Source organism: Anastrepha obliqua, chromosome 1, assembly GCF_027943255.1.
Source record: "Anastrepha obliqua isolate idAnaObli1 chromosome 1, idAnaObli1_1.0, whole genome shotgun sequence".
NCBI lineage: Eukaryota > Metazoa > Arthropoda > Insecta > Diptera > Tephritidae > Anastrepha > Anastrepha obliqua.
The window spans coordinates 3,107,633-3,121,578 of NC_072892.1; the positions used below are offsets into that span (position 1 = coordinate 3,107,633).

A 13,946-nucleotide genomic window follows, 5' to 3' on the forward strand; every position below is an offset into this window, starting at 1 on the left:
CCACGCCATTCAATTTCCAAATTCGTAGCTGTGTTTACAGATCATTGGACGATAAGCTATGGGGACCTTTCAGAGAAGGAAACTGTTGAACACCTCTCTGTAAATGTCCACGTTTGTAAGCTAGACGATTAAGATCTCTGGGTGCTGCTTTCTTCGACAGCCTAGGGTAGTGCGCCAACCTAAACCCCACCAGCCTTTTTTTTGTCTCTCCAAAGAAAAATTTTCCTTCCTCGCATATTTAAATACATATTTATGTAATATATTTTAAACACTGTCACTTGTATTCCTTGTGCTGTCGCACCTTCGGGCTTTTCGATGCGTTCAAGACAAAGTAACAATACAGCACAATTACAAAACCATTGCCTCCAAATAGTCACACACTTCTTCATGCAAAATTCACGAACTGGCAAACTGGTAAATTGTGAGACCGCATCCATTCGCCAATTGGCTATGGACTACCTTTACAAAGCCACAGACATATTTTTGTTTACATCATGACTGCGTATGGAGGCAAATAGCCCAAATGGACAAATGGCAATAGCAAAATATACTCGAATATGGGCAGCAATAGTTGCAGAGCCCCAAGCCGCGACAGCAGCAGCAGCAGCAGCTGCATGCCAAATAACTTAATGGCGTCTAATGGTGGTAGTTTTTCTTATTATTGTTGTACCACGCTGTTAGTTATTTACGCTTTGTTGTTGTTGCCAAATGTGGTTGTTTTATTGGCAAATGTGTGGCGAGCAGCCAGCCAGCCAATGCATTATTGCAGAATTGGCCAAATGTTGGTGGGTTGGACGAATGATTGGTAGCTGATCTTCGGTCGATCGGTTGGCCGCTTGGCTGGCTCTTTGGTATGCAATTCATTCACTCAAAACGCTGCCGAGATGCATTTTTTCACTTGAACCTTTTCAGCGCATAAATGCATGGAATTGTTGCCGCACTTATCGTTATTTGTTGTTGGCAATTTTACGCCAAAGTTTCTCTGCACTTTATTGCATTTGTAATTGATGTTGCTTTGGTTTTGTTGCTTTGACTTGTTTTTTTGTTGCTCTTTGAATGTGCCAAAGCATTTTTCTAAGCAGCAGCACACATTCTGGATTTTTTCTTTCGAGTATGTTTTCACTTCTACACATACATACGAGTATATGCATATGTTTGTATGTATGTATGCAAGTTGCTGAAAATATTTTGCTGCAACATTCAGCTAACAATAAGCCGCGATCCACTCACAATCAGCTCGCTATTTATTTTATTGTATGGATATATATACTATATATATATATATACAGTACTCCCTGGATTATCCGTCAGTCAATGTAACCCAGCTATGACGGATAATCAAAAATGACGGTTAACAGAAACAATCCTCTAGATTGTGTACAGAATCGAAAAGTACACCGAAATTTTGAGAGAAATGAACAAACGGTAAAATATACATGCATTACATGATTATATCATTATTTTATTACGAGTTTAGTTTGTTTTTGAAAAGAATTCAGTTAGTGTCTTTTGCTTTAGAGTGACTTGAGTTTTATTCTTTGCGAAAAGAAGAAATTGGCGCAAACGAATCGTGTCAGCCAATCCGGCTTCATCTTGCATTTCATACCAGGCGATACATTTCTCTAAATTTGATGCAGCAATTTTGGCTTCTTGTCTTAGAAATGAAGCAGTAGGATTGTGACCATTTTCATTATTGTTATCTGTTCCATCGTAATCATCATTATTTTCTTCTTCATCATTCACTTCATTAATTATTTGTTCGTCAGTCAAAAGCTCATAACCACAATCATTTTCCTCACAATTCAACCATTCATTGATCGTTTCACTATTTTCCAATGGCAAAGCCGAAGATGTACTAGTCACAACATCAGCCTGTGAGACATCGTCACTGTTATTCGAAGGCGATTCTGGCCATAGTTTGTTCCAACATTTTTCCAATGTTGTCGACGATAACTCAGACCATGAATCAGCTACATTATCAATTGCGTGTTTAATGTTGTAATTCTTCCAATAATCTGCCAAATCAATATTCTCTTGCGAAACGAGGTCCAGAATAAATTTTTTCCGATATCGACGCATTAAAGTTTCAATTACTGATTCATCCATGGGTTGTAGAACTGCAGTTGAATTCGGTGGCAGAAAATAACAAAAAATATTACCATCATCACTTTTTAAATCTTCAACTGGATGTGATGGGGCATTATCCAGAACCAAAACTGCTTTCTGTGATAATCCTTCCGACATTAAATAATTTCGAACATTTGGAACAAAACTGTTCATGAACCAGTCGCGAAAAATCGTTTGATCCATCCAAGCATTCTTTTGAGCATAATAAGCCACAGGAAGAGCATTCATGTTTGATTTTGTGTAACAACGTGGACGTTTAGCCGTATGAACTACAACAAATTTTGAAATTTTTTGTGCATTTTTCGATTTCGTTGGCACCTATGGAGCTCATCTTTTTACCTTATATCGAAACTTCTTTCACGCCATGTCGATTTTGCCAGCCATACAACCAACCTGAGCTAGCTTTGAAATCCTTCGGACCTTCTAGTTTTTCATTAAAAAATAATGCCTCTTCTTTCAATATTTGACCAGATAATGGAACGCCTTTGCTCCGAATTTGATTAAACCACAAGAATAATGCTTCATCGACTTTTTCATTTAATGCCTTTTTCATCGTTTTGCGTTTTTTTGACCGACCTCCCAAAGATTCCATCGACGCACCATATTGTTTGATTTGAGTGGCATCCTTTTTAAAATTTTGAATCGTCGTGCGTGGAATATCATATTTTTCACTTAATGAAACAATTGTTGAACCTTTTTCTATTTCCTCAATAATTTTTAATTTCGTTTCGATAGTGACCACTACTCGTTTACGCTTCGGTATTTTTTTGTTGTTGAAGGCTCCATTTTAAATGTCTGCTCATCATGAAATTCAAATAAAACTGAAAATCTCATTGTACTGAATGTCACATCGAAAAAGAATTCCAAGAATTTGTTTTGGGTAGAATGGACAAAATAACAGTTACCTTGCTCTGCTGCGTTCACACACATTTCTATCGAGCGAACGAAAACAAAAGAAAATCAATGAATAAAGTGAAAAACAAAAGTATTGCGCGAGGAGTTTTGTTCCAACATGATTTCGACCGTTTCATGATTATTATTGCAATATGTATTGTAGAAAATCTTAAAACGGTGGCGGTTAACAGAGGTGACGGATAATCCAGGGAGTACTGTATATATATTTATATATATATACATATACATTTGTGTGTGTGTGTGTGTGCATGTATGTAATTGCAAGTGTTTGCCTGCGCTTAGAAATTTGACTTTTGACTTTTACGCGCGCTACTCGTTTTGTTGTGAAATTTAGTGAGGTTAGCCAATTGTCCAATAGAAAATATAACAAAAAATAAAACAAAACTCAATCTGCACCGGCTCTTTTCCTCACTGCTAAGCTGGTTTATTTCTCAGGCTTCTTTGACTGCGCCACTGATTACTTGCCCGAGCGGTCAAAAAGCGCTTAGTTCGAGCGGCTGTAGCCGCGTTTAGGTTGCACAAATTGCAAACTTCTATGATTTCATTAGTTTAATTGTTGGTAGTCTCATTTATCAGTGTGTGAAATATTTTTCGGACTGCAATGATTTGTTGCTTGTGTTATGCAAATGCACCGCATGAACAGGGGTTTTTAAATTTTAGTTCCTTTTTAGCAGTGCCTTGTTTTGACAGCTGCCAGAGTTCGATTGCATCTCTTTTGCCAGAACTTCGATTTGCTCAAGCGTGTGCGATTTCGCCTTCAAATATAAAAATAAGTTTAATTGTAATTCTCCAATAGAGACGGCGAAAAAGTATCGAAAAATTCAAGTCCACTACCGAGCCCGTCAGCAAGCCATAAAAACACCAGCGCTTGCCCTTTGAGGAATACAAAAAATTGTCTGGAAACAATTGAAGCTTTGAAAGATAATACAGTAGGTTCTGTTTTTATGCGGTAGATACGTTCCGCAAGAAACAGCATAAAAAAAACAGCATAAAAAAGCTACTAGTTCTATAGTAAAACTATAGATACGTTTCAAAAGTGCTAAAACCGCATAAATCTGAAATAATGTAATAAAATCGCATAAAAAAGGGCACTAGTCCCATATTATAACTATAGATACGTTCCATAGACCGCATGAATCTGAAATAATTAAATAAAATCGCATAAACAAAATATTGTATTTTTGAAAATTATATCTTTATTTAAGAAACGTCAGAATCGAAAAATAAATTTAAGTCAGAAATAAAATCAGACAATACCCACATGTTGCGCGTTCGTTTAGGATTTGGCGTAAAATCACTTTCGTCACTTGAGGAAATGTACACGTCTGATCTAGATAGTTATGCAGGCGGTTCCATACTTGTAGGGTTAGCATTTCTGATGTAATCTGTGATGAGCTTTTGCTTAGCTGGCTTAGAATCTCGTTTATATGCATTTATAATTTAAAAAAAAAACGCACTATTTCGAAACCGCATAAAAAAAGCCGCATAAAAACAGAACCTACTGTATTTGGCTCGAACTTGCTGTAGTAGATTGTCAAACACGTGAAAGCGTGCACGGGGGAGGGTGCGTGGGGTGTTTGGAAAAAACAATTTAGTCTTGCATGGGAAATTTGGTAACAATGGAGCAACGTTCCTTTTAACGGAGCCAATTTTTTTATTCTCTTCTTAACTTAATTGAAAAATGGCAAGCATTAGTGACTCTTTGTCCCGTTATATTTATAAAAAATAAAGTATTACCGACTTGATGTTAGTGAGTAGATTAAAAAAGTGGTTCATAAAATTTCCAAAACCCCTTGCTGCAAGAGAGCTGCGACATGTGCTTAGTATTTCTTTCAGAAAATCTCTCTAATCTCAAGAAGCATATGCAATTATTGACTGACATTTTATCTGATTGCAATTACAATTGGCTATTATCATACATTGAGTATTACGTGCCACTTCAATTGTTAACCATGCGAGGAAGTGCTTATAACTCTTGGAAAATATAGTAGATACCTTTTCCTCCACAAATCTAACCCTTAAGATTATCAAGAAGCTGCTTTCAAAAGAACTCAAAGACTGATCTGTCAAATAGTTTTGTGGTGACAGCGATTTGAAATATTCATCTACGAATATTTTCGTAAAAATTAAACACAAGTGGATTTCTTGAGCTCATTAAAGACGAAAATGAAACAAACAGTTGAAAATCGTTTTATTACAAGAACAGTTTACCATCGCTTGGAACCGTGATATAACGGTCGTATCCTGACATCGAAGTTAGCGCAATTGAGGTCACTAAACCAGAAATGAATCCACGCCATGTTATTAGAAAATTATCTAGTTAAGAGGTCACCGTCTTTTTACATAGATCAGTGATTTCAGATTTACATAATATTTGGAACTGGAAAAGCCGACACTTCGACTGAGTTTTTGTGACCTACTACATGTTTTAGAAGTAGTTAGTATTAGTCCTCCCTGCCTCAGTTTGGGAATTGATTGAAAGTCAAATTCTTTAGTAAATTTTCCGCCTTGCGGACAAAGTTCAGAATATCTGTAAAAGACGCATTCTTGATTTCATTCGGATCCGCTTGATCTCGATGAAAGATATGCAGTCAGCCAAGGCACAAGATATGATCTATGGTTTCCTCATCCTCAAGGCAATGTCTACACTCTGTCTCATTCCCAATGTGCATTTTTGAGAGAATAAGTAATAGTAACCTGTCAGAAAACCAACTATTTTGTGCAATTCCATATAGTAGGGAAAAGGTCTTATTAGACTTTCGGCTTGACGAATTCTCATGTGACTACGAGTATTAGTTTGATATTTTGGAAAGGGTAAAACTATAGTCGACGCGTTTTATATAGACCTGTTGGAAAATTGTTGTTCTGCCAGGACAACATTCCGGCGCGCACACTCCGCAGTCGCAAGACAAAATTTCTACAATTAAGATATAAATTGCCATCATTCCTTACAAAGCGCTAATCAAACTCACTTTAATAATGAATGCATGCATTGAATTTAAATACATACCAATGCACTGGAAAATTTCTGAAATTAAAATGATCCCAAAGCCAGGGAAAAATCCCAACGAAGTCACATCTTACCGCCCAATAGCATTACTCCCAGCCATCGGAAAGCTATTTGAAAAACTATTTTCCAAACGATTAAAGGATATAATTTCTAATAAACAATTAATACCATCTCACCAATTTGGATTTCGAGAAAAACATTCACCGATAGATCAGATACATCGTATAGTACACATCATAGAAGAGGCCATAGAAAACAATCAAGTGTGTTCAGCAATATTCCTTGATATCGCACAGGCGTTTGATAAAGTGTGGCACGAAGGTCTAATCCGTAAGCTCAGAGCGATGCTTCCATATCAATATACTTTGCTATTGGAATCATATCTCACAGACAGATATTTTAGAGTGAAACAAAAACAAGCATACTCAAACATTAAAAAAATTGAAGCTGGTGTACCACAAGGCAGCATTCTTGGGCCAGTACTGTATTTGCTATATACTGCAGATCTACCTGTGTCAAATACAAGTAAGATAGCGACTTTTGCTGATGACACGTGTATCTTAGCCTATGGAAATAACGCAAATGAATCAACTAGAAAGTTACAGGCATCGATAGACGAAGTTGTCGCATGGACTGAAAACTGGAGAATCAAACTAAATGAAAGCAAGTCTGTTCACGTAGACTTTACAAACAAGAAAATAGCCTATAACCCAGTGAAAATATCATCTGCTACTGTTCCATATAGTAATACAGCAAAATACTTGGGTATGACTTTGGATGCAAAGCTCAAATGGAAAGAACATGTCAAAATTAAAGCAACTGAAATCAACTTAAAAATTAAAAAAATGAAATGGTTAATTGGCAGAAAGTCTACATTGTCAATACAGAATAAACTATTAATATACAACCAAGTAGTTAAGCCGGTATGGACATACGGCATTCAATTATGGGGATGTACCACTAAAACAAACATTGAAGCTATACAACGCCTGCAGAATAAGATTCTCAGAGACATGGTCAACGCACCTTGGTATGTGCGAAATCACGATCTGCACAAGGATCTGTCGGTGAAAAAAGTCGCTGATATAATCCAAATTCTTGCAAGTAACCATGAAACCAGGCTGAAAGAGCACATAAACCCGGAGGCCGCAGAGCTTACCAAAACAGTCTGCACAAGAAGACTTCGAAGAACTAAGCCACGAGATTTAGTCGCCAACGCTGAATAATTGTTTTTAAAATATTTATAATTGTTTTTAAATTTCAATGTTAAGGATAGAATAATGTTACTTGTTAGCTTATGCTAGGCGTAATACCATGAAATGTATACAAATTTTATAACGTTTCAATAAAAAAAAAAAAAAAAAAAAAAAAAAAAAAAAAAAAAAAAAAAAAAAAAATTCCGAAAGTGCTCCAAATATGAATATGAAGAAATAACTCAGCGGAAATATACACAATTAACCTCGAGAAATCACATTATTTGGATGGTGGTAAAAAATTGACGAAACTATGTTGAAAAATGTTTTTATTTTGTGAATAAAGTGTCCCTTAATAATCAATTATATATCAACTGACCGCCTCTTCCCTTAAGTGAATTATTTGCAAAGCTACTTTTTAATATATTTTCACTGTCATCAAAGTTTTACATATATAGATGTGCGTAAAAAGGTTGGACATAACTGTTTTGAATTCAATTATATTCTTATTTTCAATTTATTTAAATCTGTTGAATTATAACAATTTTGGAAAAAATAATTGTTTTTATTGTATTATTTACAGATCGCTAATATTGGCGTCAAATTCCACCGAAACATATTCAAAAATTTAAAAGCCCAAGTTTTTGGTACTAAATGTATTTATGCTGCTGAAGAAAAGCTTTTACAAAAATTTTGTAATTGAAAATTTGGAATGCGAACGTAAGTAACCAATAATTTGACAATTAACATTATTTGTTCATAATTTTCTATTTTATAAATAATTTTTCCTTTTCCATGGGGACTCAATCTTGATTCTCCAGTTAAATATACTGGTTTTCGCTCAGGAATTGATGTTAGGCTAGGTTCGGTTAGGTTATGGTGGTATTCGGTCTGCACGACCAACTCCGTTAGACCTTCCACGTCCGTTGAGATATCACTGTGCGACACGAGAACTTCATTTATTTTTCTTCGTGGAATCATTTTGTGGCTCTTATGAAGCATAGTACTGGACCCGTCCCCACACCAGACTGTTCCGTAAGATAATTTAAAAAATGTCTACCTAGAACACCTGGTCTGATTTTAGCTAAGGCCAGACAATTGCAAAGGAAGTGATCAACTGTGTCTTTCTCTTCCTCATCTCGACAACTTCTATAATATTCATGGCAGAAAAACAACAAAGTAGTAAACAACCTTCGCGATATCCTCTGTAGAGTAGGTTATGTGGGTATAAGTATACAGAAAGAAGCGTTGCACCGCCCTTGTGCGTGAAAAATATATTCAGCTTTATATTAAAGCATTTCTGTTTGTCGCATTTTTCTTCACTCCGCAAGATTTCCGATGATAACTCTTCGGATAAAGGGCTGCGAATGACTAAAGCTTGTTGGCGTAAACACGCGACTTCAAGAAGCCACAAAGAAAAAGTCATACATGATACAGAATAAGAGATAATGCGAGAGGAAATGCTTCCTTCCAATATCCATTGTGGACCATACTGTGTGCGCGGTTGCGTAGTCTTGTTGAAACAACATGTTCACCAAGCTCCGCACATCCAAATCGGGCTGTAAGAAGCTGTTTACTATAGCCCTGTAGAATTCGCTAGTAATAGTGACTGTATTCCCAATGACGTCCTGAAAACAATTCGGCCCAATCCCTCCTTCCGTATGGACACCGCAAGACACAGGGGCTTTGAATAGATACCACACGTGCATCACACACGGATTTTTAGTGCCGCAAAAACGAAGATTTTGCCTATTGACGTCGCTCATGATGATTTTCAATATAAAACTGTGATTTTCGTTATTGAGATTGACGATGAGTTGACAGTAATTCACAAGTGACTGACGGTCGGCATACAATCTGTTTGCACTCTGTATGGACACATCTTTCACTAAAACTCGTTGTAGGATCTGTCTGCTGGTGCCCAAATGCGTGGCCCGTCATCTGGTTCATTTTTCGTCGTTCTCTGCGACATCAGCAGCCACGGTTGCGATATTCTCGGCTGAACAACCAGTCCAGTGGTGGTCACGTCCTGCAAGGTATCGTGTGGTTCCAGTCCGCTCGAGATGAGCAGCTAGGAGCTGGAATGTTTGCGAGGCACGATTAGTAATTCGACGGCTATATTCACCCTACGCCAGCACCACCGACCGATCATTTGTCGAAAATTCAACGCTCTTGTGTAGTATTGCGCTCCATTCCTGTCTGTTGTATACTGCAGCTATCTTATTCACGAGTGCCAAATATGATTGGCGTACGGCAAAATTTGCAAAAATTACAACATCTTCCGATAGGCTGAATAATTTTGCGCCACTTGCTGTAATTGGCATTTACATTCTTTGTTGGGAGACGTCCTGCTACATTTTGTGTGCTTTGGTGTTTTGGGTTGTTTAGTTTTGGGTAACTTTTTCATGACAGAAATACCCTCAAAAGCTTCCCCCTTGTCTAATAATTTTTAATTGTAATTAATTTTGTACATTAAAAAGCTACAACCATTTTTTTTTTTATTTGAACGCAGAAATATGGTAGTTTTAATTATAATGTAAATACTTCTGACCAAACTTTAATTCCTCAGGAATGGAAGAAGATTCCGAACGAATTAAGATTTCTATGATTTTGTCAACATTTTCGACGATTCGCATACCAGAACGGAATTATTGGACTTCGACTGTTCGCCTTGGTCATAGTCTTCTTCTTCTTAATTGGAGCGATAACCGCTTACGCGATTTTGGCCGAGATTAACAAAGCGCGCCAGTCGTTTCTTTCTCGTGCTAACCGGCGCCAATTGGACACACCAAGTGAAGCCAAGTCCTTCTCCACCTGATCTTTCCAACGCAGAGGAGGCCTTCCTCTTCCTCTGCTACCACCAGTTGGTACCGCATCGAATACTTTCAAAGCCGGAGCGTTTGTATCCATTCGGACGACATGACCCAGCCAACGAAGCCGCTGGATCTTTATTCGCTGCGCTATGCCTATGTCGTCGTAAAGCTCATACAGCTCATCGTTCCATCGTCTGCGTGCTGTTTTCCTTGGTCATAGTAGTACTATAAATATGCCAAATTATAGCTTTTTTACCTTTATTTTGGAATGCTGTAGTTACCTTAATGAAATACAAAACTTTCACCTTTGAATCGTGGCCTAGTATGATCCGATAAAAAAACAGAAAACGTCGAAAGTGACTATCATTCCGGACATGGGACACCAAATGGCAGAAAAAGTTTTTTGCTAATAGCAGTCGGCCCTCGGCAGGCAATGGCAAACCTCCAAGTGCATTTCTGCCATAAAAAAGCTACTCATAAAAAACAATCTGCCGTTTGTCGACGGCATAAAATTGTAGGAACCTCAATTTGTGGAAAAAAATCAACACCCAGGGTGGCAGAGCCAATTATATGTACTTATATATATTGAGGCCCTAGGTGCCACCTAGGATCTATAGGATTAATTTTTACGTAAAATTCAAAGCTTTATTTCATAATGCCTCTCTCGTAGAAGTCCGTATAGGCGAAAAACTCTTTTCACAATCTTCTCTTTCTTACAATTCAGGAAATTTTGCAGTCACAGAAAAAGGTGGTAATCGCTTGGTGCCAGGTCCGGTCTTTATAGTGGATGCATTAACACTTCCCAACTAAGCTCCCGGAGTGTTAGGCGAGTCGCTACAAATGGAACACAACACTACTGTTGACCAATTCTGGCCATAGCTGGACAATTGCTAGCTTCAAACGGGCCAGTTGTTGACAGCAGAGACCTGAATTTATTGTTTGACCATACGGAAACTACTCGTAATAAATAATTCCTTTCAAGTCCCAACAAATACACAGTAGCACTTTCTTGGTCATTAACCCTGGTTTAGGCACAGTTTGAGCTGCTTCATCAAGCTTTGACCACGATCGTTTGCAAAATATTGTCCTATGTGACCCATTGCTCATCCCAATTCACCATCCGTTTATGAAATGGGTCGATTTCATTTCGTTTGACCAAGGCTTCACCATCATGTTTTTGGGTGTTACTTGATGTGGCACCAAACATCGAGCTAATTTTTGAGTCCAGCTTTGCTTTAAAACTGTTTTATGCTCGATCTTTAACTTCTGGGCGATGCTACGACTACCAACAGGTCGGTCAACTTCGATCATTTCCGTGATTTCATCGATATTCTTGACATTTTTTTCAACATCAAAAATGTCTGGACACCATCGATGAATCCAAAATTGCGTATAAATTGTTGTTATACTATCGGCCCCACAAACAAAATTCACCATTTCGCCTTCATCAAAGCAAAACAGTAAAATGTGCCGAATTTTCTCTTTTTTGACTTCCATTGTTAACACCCTGTAAGTCACAACTGAATGGAATAAACAAAAAACAGCAAACGGGTTTTTTTAGCATGAAATGTAAATACATTTTTTTTATCGATACTTTACGAGATATCGATCACTACATCCATCTACCAGGAATTGTTTTTTTTCCCCAAACTAAATATGTAATAAAAATTATCTGATAAAAGTTAATTCGATAGTTGTAGTATCCTTACTGCTCTCTGTTAATTACGCCGTTATTCATATTTACCCATCCATGCATGTAAATCCTACTTTGTAAAATAATATGGAGATCTCGTATTCGAATAAGAAACTAGGTGTTGAGAAAATAATCATGGAAATACACACACACTCGCAAAACTTAAATTTTAACAGATTTTAATCCAATTATAAATCGATGTTGTTGATCCTAATGTGCTAAATTATGCACCTGAATTTATTCTGCTTGAAATTCTGAACTGTGTAATGTTCTCACGCTTGGAGTCCACTCAAAAGAACAACAAATTTTATGTGTGGGTTTAGGTTGCAAAATGTAGTTGAAGCTATGCAAATACTAACCTAAATGCAACTCTTAACTTAAATAAAACAAAAAAAAAAAAAAAAAAAAAGTCCACAAAAAACGATTTATTTTCGTTATTTGTATGCACTTTTTTCTTTTATACACACAACCAAAACAACTGCAGAAACAAAAAACAAAAACAATATAGCCTTATCCGGTTTAAAAAATCTGCAACTAAATAAATCAAATCAGAATTGCTAAACTCACTAAAAAGCGCTGGCAACTGAAGTCACAAAAAAACAACTAAAAAATGGGGTTCACAACAAGTGCAGTAGCAACAACAACTAGTGCTGCAACAAAGATCTATAAAAACGCACATTTACCCAAAAATGGATTTGGCAATTGCCAAAAGTGCTCGTGGCACGCATCGAACGCAGTCACCAGCCACCAAGAAGTGGGTCAACATTATGCTGGCCAAAAGCGTAAACAAAAACAAAAACACGAAAAATACTAAAATACTAAAATACTCACAAAAGCAAATTGCAGTGAAATGATTAAGGAAAACAACTGGCAGGTTAGCTTGCGAGTGAGAACACGTTTTAACACGATTTTTGTTTTTATTAAGGAAAAAAATTATGTGCTTTCATAAAAAAATAATATCTGCGACCACTGCTTGAGGGCATTCCAATGCGGGTTTCTCAGCTACGCTGGGTGTCACTACTCCCATGTATTTAAGTGCTTATGTGTGTGTGTGTGCGATGTTGATGTTGTTGCAGCAAAACACACCTTTCAACTGACCAGTTTTCGTTGAATGGCCAAACGTGCGGATATGCAATCATTGGCAAAGGCGGCAGCAACAACAACAGGATTGCGACACATCCACCAACAACCAAAAATAAAAGCATGAAAAAATGCAAGAAATGTCGAAAATGGGCACAAAACAGATAATGCAGCAACAACGATTATTGCACGCGCAGTGTAAATTTGCTGGCGCTGCCAGCGGCAGGCGTGTTGTTTGCCAACAACATGTTGCATGCAATATTGCTCATAAGCTGATATGCAACATGTGCCCGAGCAGGAAACGAAAACTATAAACGAGATTTAGGTGCTTCAAAAGGTGTGAATGATTTTGAATGTAGAGATTTTGGAGGAAAAATCCATAGTTTATTTTTCAAACTTTTCCTTTCTAGCAAAAAAAAAATGGTTTCCTCTCTTCTAAAAGAATGTGCCCCATGCTGATATTGCTGATATGAGTTTTAGTTATTTTACAGTCATTTTATTTTACGATAATTACAAATATATTGTCTGCCGAGGGGTGACCGCTATTAGAAAAAACTTTGTCTATCATTTTGCTGTTTCATGCACGGAGACTCGACTATGGCGGCCTTCTACTGCATATATGGTATTATAAAACGAGCTGTGTGCTAGTGTACACTGCTACCTCGATAATCTGGACAGCCAAAAGCCCGAGGCTGAGTTGATCACTGGAGTGTCAGGATTATAGATGATGAATGGCAGTATGAAAATTAGCGACATAGTTTTGAAAATAAAATGAAGAAATGTAGGTAGGTGAAAATGGCAGTCGGTCTTTAAACCAACGCCGATCCATTGTAGTACCACAGTAGCAGTTTACCTGCAACTCCTCGCTAAACCAGTTTATTTTAAGTGCAAACCCATGGCTGACATTTATGTATATCCCTAAAGTTATCAATGAGCCAAAGTATCTAAACCTAGTGGCATCCCACGCGGGACAGTGACAAAGAAGACACCTGACAGACTCTTGCTCCTCCTAATTCTTGGAGCTTCTGCAATAGTCGAAATCTTTGAGCATGTCAACCTAGGAGGCAATGGCCTATGAACAAAGTAACTAACATAGAGACGTTTTATCTTTTCTA

General features: G+C 37.3%; 2 protein-coding genes across 6 annotated transcripts in view; one reads left to right on the forward strand and one right to left on the reverse strand.

Moving 5' to 3' along the window:
* Positions 1-13,946, forward strand: part of LOC129235674 (uncharacterized) — a 206,045-nt gene that overhangs the window by 143,109 nt on the left and 48,990 nt on the right. For all 5 annotated transcript variants that reach the window (XM_054869652.1, XM_054869653.1, XM_054869655.1 and 2 more), the window contains one exon: positions 7,829-7,965. The gene's annotated coding sequence lies outside the window, so the exon portion shown is untranslated. The remainder of the gene's footprint in view (positions 1-7,828; positions 7,966-13,946) is intronic.
* On the reverse strand, positions 1,474-2,355 carry LOC129235638 (jerky protein homolog-like). Its single transcript, XM_054869582.1, has one exon. The coding sequence runs from the start codon at positions 2,353-2,355 to the stop codon at positions 1,474-1,476; it is 882 nt and encodes a 293-aa protein (XP_054725557.1).

Excerpts from the sequence above, each read along its gene's own strand:
- LOC129235638 (XM_054869582.1), bottom strand. The coding sequence starts at position 2,355 with ATGAATGCTCTTCCTGTGGCTTATTATGCTCAAAAGAATGCTTGGATG.